General features: G+C 45.6%; 1 protein-coding gene across 1 annotated transcript in view; it reads right to left on the bottom strand.

Moving 5' to 3' along the window:
* Positions 1-15349, bottom strand: part of LOC137374989 (tumor protein p63-regulated gene 1-like protein) — a 221733-nt gene that overhangs the window by 193831 nt on the left and 12553 nt on the right. The window contains exon 2 of the mRNA XM_068041607.1: positions 7481-7572. Coding sequence (XP_067897708.1) covers positions 7481-7572 — 92 coding nt within the window. The remainder of the gene's footprint in view (positions 1-7480; positions 7573-15349) is intronic.

Raw genomic sequence — 15349 nt, forward strand, 5'->3', positions numbered from 1 at the left:
AGCGTGGTCGCCGATATTGATGGATGGAGCATTTCTGACGTCCTGTCCCATGATGTTCATTTTCTTGAGGCTGATGGTTAGGCCAAATTCATTGCAGGCAGCCGCAAACCTGTCAATGAGTCTCTGCAGGCACTCTTCTGTGTGAGATGTTAATACAGCATCGTCAGCAAAGAGGAATTCCCTGATGAGGACCTTCCGTACTTTGCTCTTCGCTCTGAGATGGGCAAGGTTGAACAACCTGCCATCTGATCTTGTGTGGAGGAAAATTCCTTCTTCTGAAGACTTGAACGCATGTGAGAGCAGCAGGGAGAAGAAGATCCCAAACAGTGTACGTGCGAGAACACAGCCCTGTTTCACGCCACTGGTATCAGACCCACTGGCCGTCCATGTCTCCACTTTAAAGACGTCTGGAAACGTGACATGACGTCCTGTGACATTGACCACAAGTCGTGGGAGTCAGTTGCCAGTGATCGCCAGAGCTGGCGGGCAGCCATAAAGGCGGGGCTAAAGAGTAGCGAATCAAAGAGACTTAGCTGTTGGCAGGAAAAAAGACAGAAGCGCAAGGAGAGAGCCAACTGTGTAACAGCCCCGACAAACAAATTTTATCTGCAGCACCTGTGGAAGAGTCTGTCACTCTAGAATTGGCCTTTCTAGCCACTCCAGGCGCTGCTTCACAAACCACTGACCACCTCCAGGCTCTTACCCATTGTCTCTTGAGACAAGGAGGCCAAAGAAGAAGAAAAAGGAGACTATATATCCAATTCTTTGTTGAAATTTATTGTTGAATTTGCTTCCACTGCCCTTTCATGCAGCACATTCCAGATCATAAGCACGTAAGAAACAGGGGCTGGAGCACGCCATACGGCCCCTCAAGCCTGCCCTGCCATTCAATAAAGATCATGGCTGATCTTCTGCCTAAACTCCACTTTCCCACCCAATTTCCACATCCCTTCGCACCCAAAAATCTATTGATCTCAGTCTTGAATATACTCCATGATGGACTATCCGCAGCTCTCTGGGGTAGAGAATTCCTAAAATTCACAACCCTCTTCGTCCAAAATGGCCTACCCTTATCCTGAGACTGTGCCCCTTGGTTCTAGACTCTCTGGTCAGGGGCAAACAGCCTCTCAGCACCCATCCTGTCAAGCCCTCTATCAATTTTATATGTTTCAACGAGATCGCCACTCATTCCTCTAAACTCCAGACCATATAAGATCATTCTACTCGATACAGACAACAACAATTTGTAACATAAAAAAATCTTTTAATCCCCCTTGATCCCTTTGCCAATTGTCTTAATGGGGAGGGTGGGGGAGAGTGAGTAAGGGGTTCAGAAGAGGAAAAGATATTCTACCTTCAAAATAACACAGAATATGGTTTAAGGAATGTATCAAACCTCCAACCCCTGGACCCAAACTACTGTAGCTCTCAGTGTGAAAGCTTTCTCTATCCAGCCAGTTTCAGACAAACACACACCCTGCCAAACTCCTGCTGAAGCACAGACCTCAATCTAGATTTAGAGAAACTGTGTAAATGAGGATTAACGTCAGTCTGACTCACCACAATTCGAAATGCAACTACCAGGTTGCGATTAACAAATGAAGAATGTAACCCACACACACACAGAACTCCTGCCATTAAGGGAAGTAATTCTGTTTGTATATTTTTATCCAAGGAACACACACATGGCCATTTAAGGATAAATGCTTCTTCATCGGCATAAACAGAAAAATCTGGACATAAAAGCAGCTTCTAAAACAGTTTACTTTTTCTCTTCACATCAACTCACCCACCAAAACTCCGAAAAGCACTGACTCTCACTACAGTACAGGTCCCACACACACTGACTCTCACTGGGGTATGTGTTCCCACACACTGACTCTCACTGGGGTACGGGTTCTACACACACTGACTCTCACTGGGGTACGGGTCCCACACACACTGACTCTCACTGAGGTACGGGTTCCACACACACTGACTCTCACTGGGGTACGGGTCCCACACACACTGACTCTCACTGGGGTACGGGTTCCACACACACTGACTCTCACTGGGGTACAGGTTCCACACACACTGACTCTCACTGGGGTATGGGTTCCCACACACTGACTCTCACTGGGGTACGGGTTCCACACACACTGACTCTCACTGGGGTACAGGTTCCACACACACTGACTCTCACTGGGGTACAGGTTCCACACACACTGACTCTCACTGGGGTACGGGTTCCACACACACTGACTCTCACTGGGGTACAGGTTCCACACACACTGACTCTCACTGGGGTACAGGTTCCACACACACTGACTCTCACTGGGGTATGGGTTCCCACACACTGACTCTCACTGGGGTATGGGTTCCCACACACTGACTCTCACTGGGGTATGGGTTCCACACACACTGACTCTCACTGGGGTATGGGTTCCACACACACTGACTCTCACTGAGGTACGGGTTCCACACACACTGACTCTCACTGGGGTACGGGTTCCACACACACTGACTCTCACTGGGGTATCGGTTCCACACACACTGACTCTCACTGGGGTATCGGTTCCACACACACTGACTCTCACTGGGGTATGGGTTCCCACACACTGACTCTCACTGGGGTACGGGTCCCACACACTGACTCTCACTGAGGTACGGGTTCCACACACACTGACTCTCACTGAGGTACGGGTTCCACACACACTGACTCTCACTGGGGTACGGGTTCCACACACACTGACTCTCACTGGGGTATGGGTTCCCACACACTGACTCTCAGTGGGGTACAGGTCCCACACACACCGACTCTCACTGGGGTATGGGTTCCCACACACTGACTCTCAGTGGGGTACGGGTTCCACACACACTGACTCTCACTGGGGTATGGGTTCCACACACACTGACTCTCACTGGGGTACAGGTTCCACACACACTGACTCTCACTGGGGTACAGGTCCCACACACACCGACTCTCACTGGGGTATGGGTTCCCACACACTGACTCTCAGTGGGGTACGGGTTCCACACACACTGACTCTCACTGGGGTATGGGTTCCACACACACTGACTCTCACTGGGGTACAGGTTCCACATACACTGACTCTCACTGGGGTACAGGTTCCATACACACTGACTCTCACTGGGGTACAGGTCCCACACACACCGACTCTCACTGGGGTACGGGTTCCACACACACTGACTCTCACTGCAGTCCAGGCCCCACACACACTGACTCTCACTGCGGTACAGGTTCCACATACACTGACTCTCACTGGGGTACAGGTTCCACATACACTGACTCTCACTGGGGTACAGGTCCCACACACACCGACTCTCACTGGGGTACGGGTTCCACACACACTGACTCTCACTGCAGTCCAGGCCCCACACACACTGACTCTCACTGCGGTACAGGTTCCACATACACTGACTCTCACTGGGGTATAGGTTCCACATACACTGACTCTCACTCGGGTATCGGTTCCATACACACTGACTCTCACTGGGGTACGGGTTCCACACACACTGACTCTCACTGGGGTACAGCTTCCACACACACTGACTCTCACTGGGGTACAGCTTCCACACACACTGACTCTCACTGGGGTACGGGTTCCACAGACACTGACTCTCACTGGGGTACGGGTCCCACAGACACTGACTCTCACTGGGGTATGGGTTCCACACACACTGACTCTCACTGGGGTACGGGTCTCACACACACTGACTCTCACTGGGGTACGGGTCCCACACACACTGACTCTCACTGGGGTACGGGTTCTACACACACTGACTCTCACTGGGGTATCGGTTCCACACACACTGACTCTCACTGGGCACAGTTCCACATATACTGACTCTCAATGTGGTACAGTTTCCACACACACTGACTCTCACTGAGGTACGGGCTTCACACACTCTTACTCTCACTGGGGTACGGGTTCCACACACACTGACTCTCACTGGGGTACAGTTTCCACACACACTGACTCCCACTGGGGCACAGTTCCACATATACTGACTCTCAATGGGGTACAGTTTCCACACACACTGACTCTCACTGAGGTACGGGCTTCACACACTCTTACTCTCACTGGGGTACGGGTTCCACACACACTGACTCTCACTGGGGTATCGGTTCCACACACACTGACTCCCACTGGGTCACAGTTCCACATATACTGACTCTCAATGGGGTACAGTTTCCACACACACTGACTCTCACTGCGGTATGGGCTTCACACACACTGACTCTCACTGGGGTACGGGTCCCACACACACTGACTCTCACTGGGGTACGGGTTCTACACACACTGACTCTCACTGGGGTACGGGTCCCACACACACTGGCTCCCACTGGGGCACAGTTCCACACACACTGACTCTCACTGGGCACAGTTCCACATATACTGACTCTCAATGTGGTACAGTTTCCACACACACTGACTCTCACTGAGGTACGGGCTTCACACACTCTTACTCTCACTGGGGTACGGGTTCCACACACACTGACTCTCACTGGGGTACAGTTTCCACACACACTGACTCCCACTGGGGCACAGTTCCACATATACTGACTCTCAATGGGGTACAGTTTCCACACACACTGACTCTCACTGAGGTACGGGCTTCACACACTCTTACTCTCACTGGGGTACGGGTTCCACACACACTGACTCTCACTGGGTCACAGTTCCACATATACTGACTCTCAATGGGGTACAGTTTCCACACACACTGACTCTCACTGCGGTATGGGCTTCACACACACTGACTCTCACTGGGGTACGTGTTCCACACACACTGACTCTCACTGGGGTATCGGTTCCACACACACTGACTCTCACTGGGGTACGGGTTCCACACACACTGACTCTCACTGGGGTATGGGTTCCACACACACTGACTCTCACTGGGGTTTGGGCCCCACACACACTGACTCTCACTGGGGTACGGGTTCCACACACACTGACTCTCACTGGGGTACAGTTCCAGAGACACTGACTCTCTCTGGGGTATGGGTTCCGCACACACTGACTCTCACTGGGGTACAGTTCCACACACACTGACTCTCACTGTGGTACAGCTTCCACACACACTGACTTTCACTGGGGTACACAAGAATACAGGAACATCGGATCAAAGTAGTGTCTGAGGCCCAACCATCTTCAGCTGCTTTATCAATGACATTCCCTCCAACATAAGGTCAGAAGTGGGTCCATTCACTGGTAATTGCAGTGTTCAGTACCTTTCACAACTCCTCAGATACTGAAGCAGTCTGTGCCCACATGCAGAAACATAGATAGGTTAAATGAGTGGGCAAAAATTTGGCAGATAAAAGTATAATGTGGGAAAATGTGAGGTTGTCCACTTTGGCAGGAATAGAAAAGCAGAATATTATTTAAATGGAGAGAGACTGCAGAATGCTGCAGTGTAGAGGGATCGCTGGGTGTCCTGGTATGTGAATCTCGAAAAAGCTAGCATACAGGTACAGCAAGTAATTAGGACAGCAAATGGAATGTTGGCCTTTATTGCAAGAGGAATGGAGTATAAAAGTAGGGAAGCTTTACTGCAGCTGTACAGGACCTTGGTGAGACCACATCTGGAGCTCTGTGTACAGTTTTGGTCTGCTTTCTTAAGGAGGGATATACTTGCATTGGAAGCAGTTCAGAGAAGGTTCACTGGGCTGATTCCTGGGATGAAGGGGTTTGTCTTATGAGGAAAGGTTGAGCAGGTTGGGCCTATACTTATTGAAGTTTCGAAGAATGAGAGGTGATCTTATTGAAACATATAAGATTCTGGGGGGACTTTACAGGGTAGATGCTGAGAGGATGGTTCCCCTTGTGGGGGAGTCTAGAACTAGGGGACACAGTTTCAAAATAGGGGGTCTCCTATTTAAGACGGAGATGAGGAGGAATTTCTTCTCTCAGAGGGTCGTTAACATTTGGAATTCTCTTCTCCAGACAGCAATGGAAACTGGGTCATTGAATATATTCAAGGTTGAGTTAAACAGATTTTTGACCGACAAGGAAGTCAAGAGCTATGGGGGCCGGATAGGAAAGAGGAGATAAGGCCACGATCTGATCATCCATGATCTTATTGAATGGTGAAGCAGGCTGAGCGACCAATTGGCCTACTGCTGCACCTATTTCTTATGATTCAGGCTTGGGCCAATAAACGGAAAGTAACATTTGTGCCACACAAGTGCTAGGAAATGACCAGAGAGAGATAGAGACAGTGGCATAGTGGTAATATCACTGGACCAGTAATCCAGAAGCCCAGGCTAATGTCCCGGGGACAGGGGTCCAAATCCCATCATGGCAGCTGGTGGAATTTAAACTCAATTAATTAATAAAATCTGGAATTGAAAGCTAGTCTCAGTAATGGTGCCAGGAAACCATCATCAATTGTTGTAAAAACCCATCTGGTTCACTAATGTCCTTTAGTGAAGGAAATCTGCTGTCCTTACCTGGTCTGGCCTACATGTGACTCCAGACCCACAGCAATGTGGTTGACTCTTAACTGCTCTCTGAAATGGCCCAGCAAACCACTCAGTTCAAAGGCAATTCGGGATGGGCAACAAATGCTGGCCTGGCCAGCGACGCCCACATCCCATGAAAGGGTAAAAAAAAGGGAGAATCTAACCATCTCCCTTGATAGTCAAGGTATTATCATCACTGAATTCCCCCATTGTCAATATCCCTGGGGGCTACCATTGACCAGAAGCTGAACTGGACCGGTCCTGTATATAACGTGGCTACAAGAGCAGGTCAGAGGCTGGAAATTCTGTGGCAAGTAACTCACCAAAGCCTGCTCACCATCTACAAGGCACAAGTCAGGAGTGTGATGGAATACTCTTTACTTGCCTGGATGGGTGCAGCTCCAACAACACTCAAGAAGCTCAACACCATCCAGGACAAAGCAGCCCGCTTGATCAGCACCTCATCCACAACCTTCAACATTCTCCGTGGCAGCAGTTTGTACCATATACAAGATGCACTGCAGCAACTCTCCAGGGCTCCTTCGACAGCATCTTCCAAACCCACGACCTCTACCACCTAGAAGGACAAGGGCAGCAGATGCATGGGAACACCACCACCTGCAAATTCCCCTCCAAGTCACACGCCATCCTGACTTGGAATTATATCGCCGTTCCTTCACTGTCACTGGGTCAAAATCCTGGAACTCCCTTCCTAACAGCACTGTGGGTGTACCTACCCCAAATGTACTGCAGCGGTTCAAGAAGGCAGCTCACCACCACCTTCTCAAGGGCAATTAGAGTTGGGCAATAAATTCTGGCCTTGCCAGTGATGCCCACTTCCAGAAAATTTATTTTTTAATATAAGAAGTCAGCGTGCCGGGACTGGGCAGTGCTGGTACCTGCCGGTCATGCTTCATTAAAGACAGACAAAATTCTTCAGTGCAACTGCCCAGTGTAGTTACAGAGATAAAGTGTTTCTAAAGACAGACATAAAATATATAAACTCACTCAGTGAGGAGCCAGGTACTTTGTAAAGTTCCATCTTCTTGTTGGTTAATTTGTGCTTTGATGTCTACCATTGCTTGATCAAATGTTCCTGGCTGTGCAAGATTAAAATAAGATGTTGATTAATAACCAATTTGATCAGGCAGCTGCTTGTGGTCTAATCCTCCACTACCTGTCACTCACCTGGAGCATGCCTGCAATTTACATCACACAGTCAAAAACAGCAACCATTCTGCACACAGCAAGATCCCACAAATGGCAATGAGTTGCATGACCAGTTACTCTGGTCTTTGGTGGTGGTGGTGGTTAGAAGAATGATTGTGTACAGTGCCATGGCAGAGCCGCCTGCTGTTCTTTGACTAGTACCCTGGGGAGTGCCTGTCTGGAGTACCTGCTCCAGTCCAGGAGTGAGGCATGAATCCACAACCTTCTCACTGAGGGTCAGTAATGCTGGGTTAGCATTATCTCTCAGTGTTTGCTCACCACTCAAAGGAAACAAAGGATTGCTATCAGGAAGCACATAGTTAGAGCACATGAAAGGGCAGCTTTAATCTTGGGGGCCTACACAATTAATACCCACTTGGATTTCACTGCCCACTGATTGTTAATAGGAAATTCAACCATGGCGGCATCATGGTGGAGCCTAAATGCAACACTGACTCTCCCAGCAGGAGTCACAAGATAACAGTCAGGAACAGAAACCTTCTCCTTCTAAACAAGGGAACTGAGCCCAATTGTACTGCTTCAGCTGCCAACTGAGATCAGTGAACTCAGCATCGACTCATTGATCCAACCACATGAGTAGCATTCTCATCCCACCTTCTCATGCAGTCCTCATTTCCCTCTATCCCCCTCTCCTTCAAACCACCTATCCATTTCCTAACTGTTAACAGAGCTTCTGCTTCAATCACTAACTCTGGTGATGAATTCCACAGTCTCACAACCCTGGGTGTAAGAACACTTCTGCTCCCTATCCTTAATCACTGACATTTAATTGTATGTCTATATTCCCTCATTCTAGACCACTCAATCTCTCTAAACTCTATGCTTCTATTTGTCCTGTCTCATTCCTTTATAATTTTAAACACTGCGATCAAATCAAACCAATTTTTCAAGTCTTTTTTGGTATTTGTATTTCCTCACACTATGCAGCATCCTTTTTTGTGAATGCGCTGCTCCCTCTCTCTATTGCCTCAATAACCTTCCCAAAACATAGAGCCAAAACTGCAGTGAGTTCCAACTGTGGTCTTAATCAGGATAAAATTTCACATTAAGTTTGACAGTGATGTGGCTAAGTCTGAAACTAGGGTCTTAAATTTAAACAAAGCCAATTACGGAGATGTGAGGGGCAAGTTGTCTGAGGTAGATTGGGGAGTTAGATTAAATGATATGATGGTAGATAAACAATGGCAAACATTTAATGAAATAATTCGTAATTCTGAATGAATATACATTCCTCTGAGGATTAAAACTTCACTGGAATAATGGTCCAATTGTGGCTATCGAGAAAAGTTAAAGACAGCTGTAGTTTGAAAGAAGAGGCCAAAAAGAGTAGTAACCTTGAGGATTTACAGTGTTTTAAAATTCAGCAAAGGATGACCAAGATATTGATAAAGAGAGGGAAAATAGAATGAGAATAAACTAGCCAGAAATATAAAATCAGATTGTAAGAGATTTTACAAGAGAATAGTGAAACTAAACTTGTATCCCTGAGAGGCAGAGACAGAAAAAATTATAATAGGGAATAAGGAAACAGCAGAGTCAGTAAACAAACACTTGTCTGTCTTCACATTAGAAGACACAAAGAACATAACAGAAAATGTAGAAAAGCAAGGGCCTAATGTGAGTGAAAGACTTAAAGTAATAAATATGAGTAAAGAAAAAATACTGGAGAAATTAATGGGACTAAAAGCTGACAAATCCCCTGGGCCTGATGGCCTACATCCTTGGGTTCTAAAAGAGGTCGCTGCAGAGATAGTGGATGCACTGGTTTTGATCTTCCAGATTTCTAGAACGGTCCCAGCAGATTGGAAGTTAGCAAATGTAACTCCATTATTCAAGAATGGAGGGAGAGAGAAAACAGGGAACTACAGACTAGTTAGCCTGACATCAGTCATTGGGAAAATGCTGGAATCTATTATTAAGGAAGTAACAAGGGCACTTGGAAAATCATAATATGATTAAGCGGAGTCCACATGGTTTTATGACGGGGAAGTCATGTCTGACAAATCTATTAAAGTTTTTTGAGAGTGTAACCAGAAGGGTAGATAACAGGGAACTAGTGGATGTAGTATATGTGGAATTTCAGAAAGCATTCGATAAGGTGCCACACAAAAGATTATTATAGAGGTTGATTGAGGTTTTTCAAGATATTAAGGGGAATAGATAGGGTAGATAAAGAGAAATTAGTTCCACTGGTTTGGAGAGTCTAGGACTAGGAGGCAGAGTCTAAAAATTAGAGCCAGACCTTTCAGGAGTGAAATTGGGAAACACTTCTTCACACAAAGGGTAGTAAAAGATTTGAACTCTCTTCCACAAAAGACGATCAATGCTAGATCAATTTGTTAATTTTAAATCTGAGATTGATAGATTTTTGTTAACCAAAGGTATGAAGCGATATGGGGGAAAGGCGGGTTTATGGAGTGGTGTCGCAGGTCAGCGATGATCTCATTGAATGGCAGAATGGGTTTGAGGGGCTGAATGGTCTTCTCCTGTTCTTATATCCCTATGCACATAAAATTAGGACTCATGGGATTCAGGGTAATATATTAGTATGCATTGAGTATTGGGTTAACAGACAGAAACATAGAAAATAGGAGCAGGAGTAGGCCATTGGGCCTTTCAGGCCTGCTCCACCATTCAAAATAGGATCACGGCTGATCGTCTAATTCAGACAGAAAACAGAGAGTAGGAATAAATGGATCATTTTCACAAAGATCAGTGCTTGGGCCTCAGCTATTTACAAGCTACATCAATGACTTAGATGAGGGAACCGAGTGTAATGTATCTAAATTTGCTGATGATGCAAAGTTAGGTGCAAAAGTAAGCTGTCAGGAGGACACAAAGTGGAGGCAAAGGGATTTAGACAGGTTAAGTGAATGGGCAAGAAGATGGTAGTTGGAGTATAATGTGGGAACTGTGAAATTATCGACTTTGGTAGGAAAGCTGGAAAAGCAGAATAGTTTTTAAAAGGTGAGTAACTATTAAATGTTGGTGTTCAGAGGGATTTGGGTGTTCTTTGCGTGCAAATCGCTGAAAGTTAACATACAGGTACAGCAAGTAATTATGAAGGAAAATGATATGTTAGCCTTTGTTATAAAGGGATCAAACTATAAGAAAGTCTTACAGGGCATTGGGTGAGACCTAACCTGGAGTACTGTGCACAGTTTTGGTCTCCTTAACTAAGGAAGGATATACTTGCTTTAGAAGGGTGCAACAAAGATTCACTAGATCGATTACTGGGATGAGAGACTTGTCCTATGAGTTGAGTAGAATAGGCCTTTATTTAAAGTTGAGAAAGAGGGAAAAAATAGAATATGAGAGTAAACTAGCCAGAAATATAAAAACAGATTGCAGGAGCTTTTATAAGTATATAAAAAGAAAGAGAATAGGGGCATAGATAGGGTAGATAGGAAGAAACTTTTTCCCTTAGTGGAAGTGTCAATAACCAGGGGGCATTGATTTAAGGTAATGGCAGGAGGTTTAGAGGGGATTTGAGGAAAAATGTTTTCACCCAGAGGGTGGTTGGAATCTGGAACACGCTGCCTGAAGGGGTGGTAGAGGCAGGAACCCTCACAACATTTAAGAAGTATTTAGATGAGCACTTGAAACACCATAGCATACAAGGCTACAGGCCAAGTGCTGAAAAATGGGATTAGACTAGATAGGTGCTTGATGGCCAGCATGGACACGATGAACCGAAGGGCCTGTTTCTGTGCTGTATAACTCTATCACTCTATAAAGTAAATGTTGGCCCCTGAGAAGCAGAGACAAGAGAAATGCTCATGGAGATTGAAGAAATGGCAGAGGCATTGAACAAATATTTTGTGTCTGTCTTCACAGCAGAAGACACAAGTTCCATACCAGAAATAGACAGTAACCTAGGTGCTAAAAAGAGTGAGGAAACTGGGGAAATTAATATCAGCAGAGAAAAAGTATTGTGAATAGCTGGGACTAAAATCTGACAAATCCCTGGGACCTGATGGCCTACACCCTGGGGTTATAAAAGAGATAGCTGCAGGGATGGTGGATGTGCTTGCTATGATTTTCTAAAATTCCTTAGCTTCGGGAATGATCCCATCAGATTGCAAGCTGCCAAATGTTACACCACTTTTCAAGAAAGGAGAGAGAGAGAAAACAGTGAACTACAGGCCAATTAGCCTAACATCAGTCCTTGGGAAAATGCCGGAATCTATTATTAAGGAAGGCTTAACACTTAGAAAAGCACAGTACGATTAGAACAAGTCAACATGATTTCACTAAAGGAAAATCCTCGTTGACAAATTGTGGAAAGTTTTTAGAGGATGTAGCTAGTAGGGTAGATAAAGGGGAACCAGTAGATGTAGTATACCTGGATTTCCAAAAGGCATTCGATAAGGTGCCACACAAAAGGTTAATAGGCAAGATAAGGGCTCATGAAGTTGGGGATAATATATTAGCATGGATAGAGGATTGATTAATGGACAGGAAGCAAAGAGTGGGCATAAATGGGGCATTTTCATGGTTGGCAGGCAGTGCATAGTGGAGTGCCGCAAGGATCAGTGCTGGGGCCTCAGCTATTTACATTCTATATTAATGACTTAGATGAAGAAACAGAGAATAATGTATCTAAGTTTCTTGATGATACAAAGCTTAGTGTAAAGGTAAGCTGTGGTGAGGACACAGAGAGGCTGCAGAGATATAGACAGGTTAAGTGAGTGGGCAACAAGATGGCAGATGGAGTATAATGTAGGGAAGTGTGAAGTTATTCACTTTGGTGGTAATAGAAAAGCAGAATAAAAGGTGTGTAACTTGCAAATATTGCTGTTCAAAGAGGCTTGGGTGTGCTCATACAAGGACTGCAGAAAGTTATCATGCAGGTACAGCAAGTAATATGAATGTAAACTAGCAAAAAACATAAAAACGGACAATAAAAGCTTCCATAGGTACATAAAAAGTAAATGTTTGGCGAAGACAAATGTGGGTCCGTTACCGGCAGAGTCAGGAGAATTTAATGGGAAACAGAGAAATGGCAGAGAAGCTAAATGATTACTTTGTTTCTGTCTTCACTGAGGAAGATACAAGAAATCTCCCAGAATTAGAGATCGAAGCAACAAGGGAGAGTGAGGAATTGAAGGAAATTAATATTAGTAAGAAGGTTGTATTGGAGAAATTAATGGCGCTGAAGGTTGATAAGTCCCCAGGACCTGATATTCTACATCCCAGAGTATTGAAAGAGGTAGCTATGGAGATAGAGGATGCATTGGTGATCATCTTCCAAAATTCTATAGATTCTGCAGATTGGAAGGTAGCAAATGCCACCCCACCATTTTAGAAGGGAGGGAGAGAGAAAACAGAAAACTACAGACCTGTTGGCCTTACATCAGTAGTAGGGAAAATGTTAGAATCTATTCTAAAGGATGTGATAAATGGACACTTGGATAATAATGATCTGATTGGGCAGAGTCAACATGGATTTATGAATGGGAAATCATGTTTGACAAACCTGTTGGAGTTTTTTGAGGATGTTACCAACACAATGTAGGTCCCTTACAGTGAGAAACATGGAGAACAAAGAAATGGCTGACCAACTAAATGCATACTTTGGTTCTGTCTTCACAAAGGAGGACACAAATATCATACCAGAAATGTGAGGGAACACATGGCTTAGTGAGAGAGAGGAACTGAAGGAAATCAGTATTAGTAGAGAAATGGTGTTGGGGAAATTGATGGGATTGAAGGCCGATAAATCCCCAGGGCCTGATAATCTACATCCCAGAGTACTTAAGGAAGTGGCCCTAGAAATAGTGGATGCATTGGTGGTCATCTTCCAAGATTGTATAGACTCTGGAACAGTTCCTACAGATTGGAGGGTAGCTAATGTAACCCACTATTTAGAAATGGAGGTAGAGAGAAAGCAGGGAATTATAGACCAGTCAGCCTGGCATCGGTAGTGGGGAAAATTCTAGAGTCCATTATCAAAGATTTTATAGCAGAGCACTTAGAGAACAGTGGTAGAATCGGGCAGAGTCAGCATGGATTTACGAAAGGGAAATCATGCTTGACAAATCTACTAGAATTCTTCGAGGATGTAACAAGAGAGTTGATGAGGGGAGCCAGTGGATGTGGTTTATTTGGACTTTCAGAAGGCTTTCGACAAAGTCCCACATAAGAGATTAGCGTGTAAGATTAAAGCGCATGGGACTGGGGGTAGTGTATTGCGATGGATCGAAAATTGGTTGGCAGACAGGAAACAAAGAGTAGGGATAAATGGGTCTTTTCCCGAATGGCAGGCAGTGACTAGTGGGGTATCGCAGGAATCGGTGCTAGGATCCCAGCTATTCACAATATACATTAATGATTTAGATGAGGGAACTAAATGTAATATCTCCAAATTTGCAGATGACACAAAACTGGGTGGGAGGGTGAGTTGTGAGGAGGGTGCAGAAAGGCTTCAGGGTGATTTGGACAAGTTGAGTGAGTGGGCAAATGCATGGCAGATGCAGTATAATGTGGATAAATGTGAGGTTATCCACTTTGGTAGCAAAAACAGGAAGGCAAATTATTATCTGAATGGCTATAAACTGAGAGAGGGGAATATGCAGCGAGACCTGGGTGTTCTCATCCACCAGTCGCTGAAGGTAAGCATGCAGGTGCAACAGGCGGTAAAAAAGGCAAATGGTATGTTGGCCTTCATAGCGAGAGGATTCGAGTACAGGAGCAGGGATGTCTTGCTGCAATTATACAGGGCCTTGGTGAGGTCACACCTGGAATATTGTGTGCAGTTTTGGTCTCCTTATCTGAGGAAGGATGTTCTTGCTATAGAGGGAGTGCAGCAAAGGTTTACCAGATTGATTCCTGGGATGGCAGGACTGATGTATGAGGAGAGATTGCGTCGGTCGGGATTATATTCGCTGGAGTTCAGAAGAATGAGGCGGGATCTCATAGAAACCTCTAAAATTCTAACAGGACTTGACAGGGTAGATGCAGGAAGGATGTTCCCGATGGTGGGGCAGTCCAGAACCAGGGGTCATAGTCTAAGGATACGGGGTAAACCTTTCAGGACTGAGATGAGGAGAAATGTCTTTACCCAGAGAGTGGTGAACCTGTGGAATTCGCAACCACAGAAAGAAGGAGTTAGATATAGCTCTTGGGTCTAATGGGATCAAAGGGTATGGGGCGAATGCGGGAACAGGTTACTGAGTTGGATGATCAGCCATGATCATAATGAATGGCAGAGCAGGATTGAAGGGCCGAATGGCCTACTCCTGCTCCTATTTTCTATGCTTCTAATTGATAAAGGGGAGTTGGTAGATGTAGTATACTTGGATTTTCAGAAGGCTTTTGATAAAGTCCCCCACAGGAGGTTGGTTAGCAAAATTGAAGCACATGGGATAGGAGATAATATACTGGAATGGATTAAGGATTGGTTAACAGGCAGAAAACAGACAGTAGGAATAAACAGGTCATTCTCGCATTGGCAGGCTGTGAGTAGTGGGGTACCGCAAGGATCAGCACTCGGGCCCCAGCTGTTCACAATATATATCAATGATTTGGATGTGGGGACCAAAAGTTTAGGGGGGATATGCATGGAAAGGTCTTTACGCAGAGGGTGGTGGGTGCCTGGAACGCGTTGCCAGTGGAGGTGGTGGACACGGGCACGATAGCGTCTTT

The sequence above is a fragment of the Heterodontus francisci genome, chromosome 11 (genome assembly GCF_036365525.1).
Source record: "Heterodontus francisci isolate sHetFra1 chromosome 11, sHetFra1.hap1, whole genome shotgun sequence".
Taxonomy (NCBI): domain Eukaryota; kingdom Metazoa; phylum Chordata; class Chondrichthyes; order Heterodontiformes; family Heterodontidae; genus Heterodontus; species Heterodontus francisci.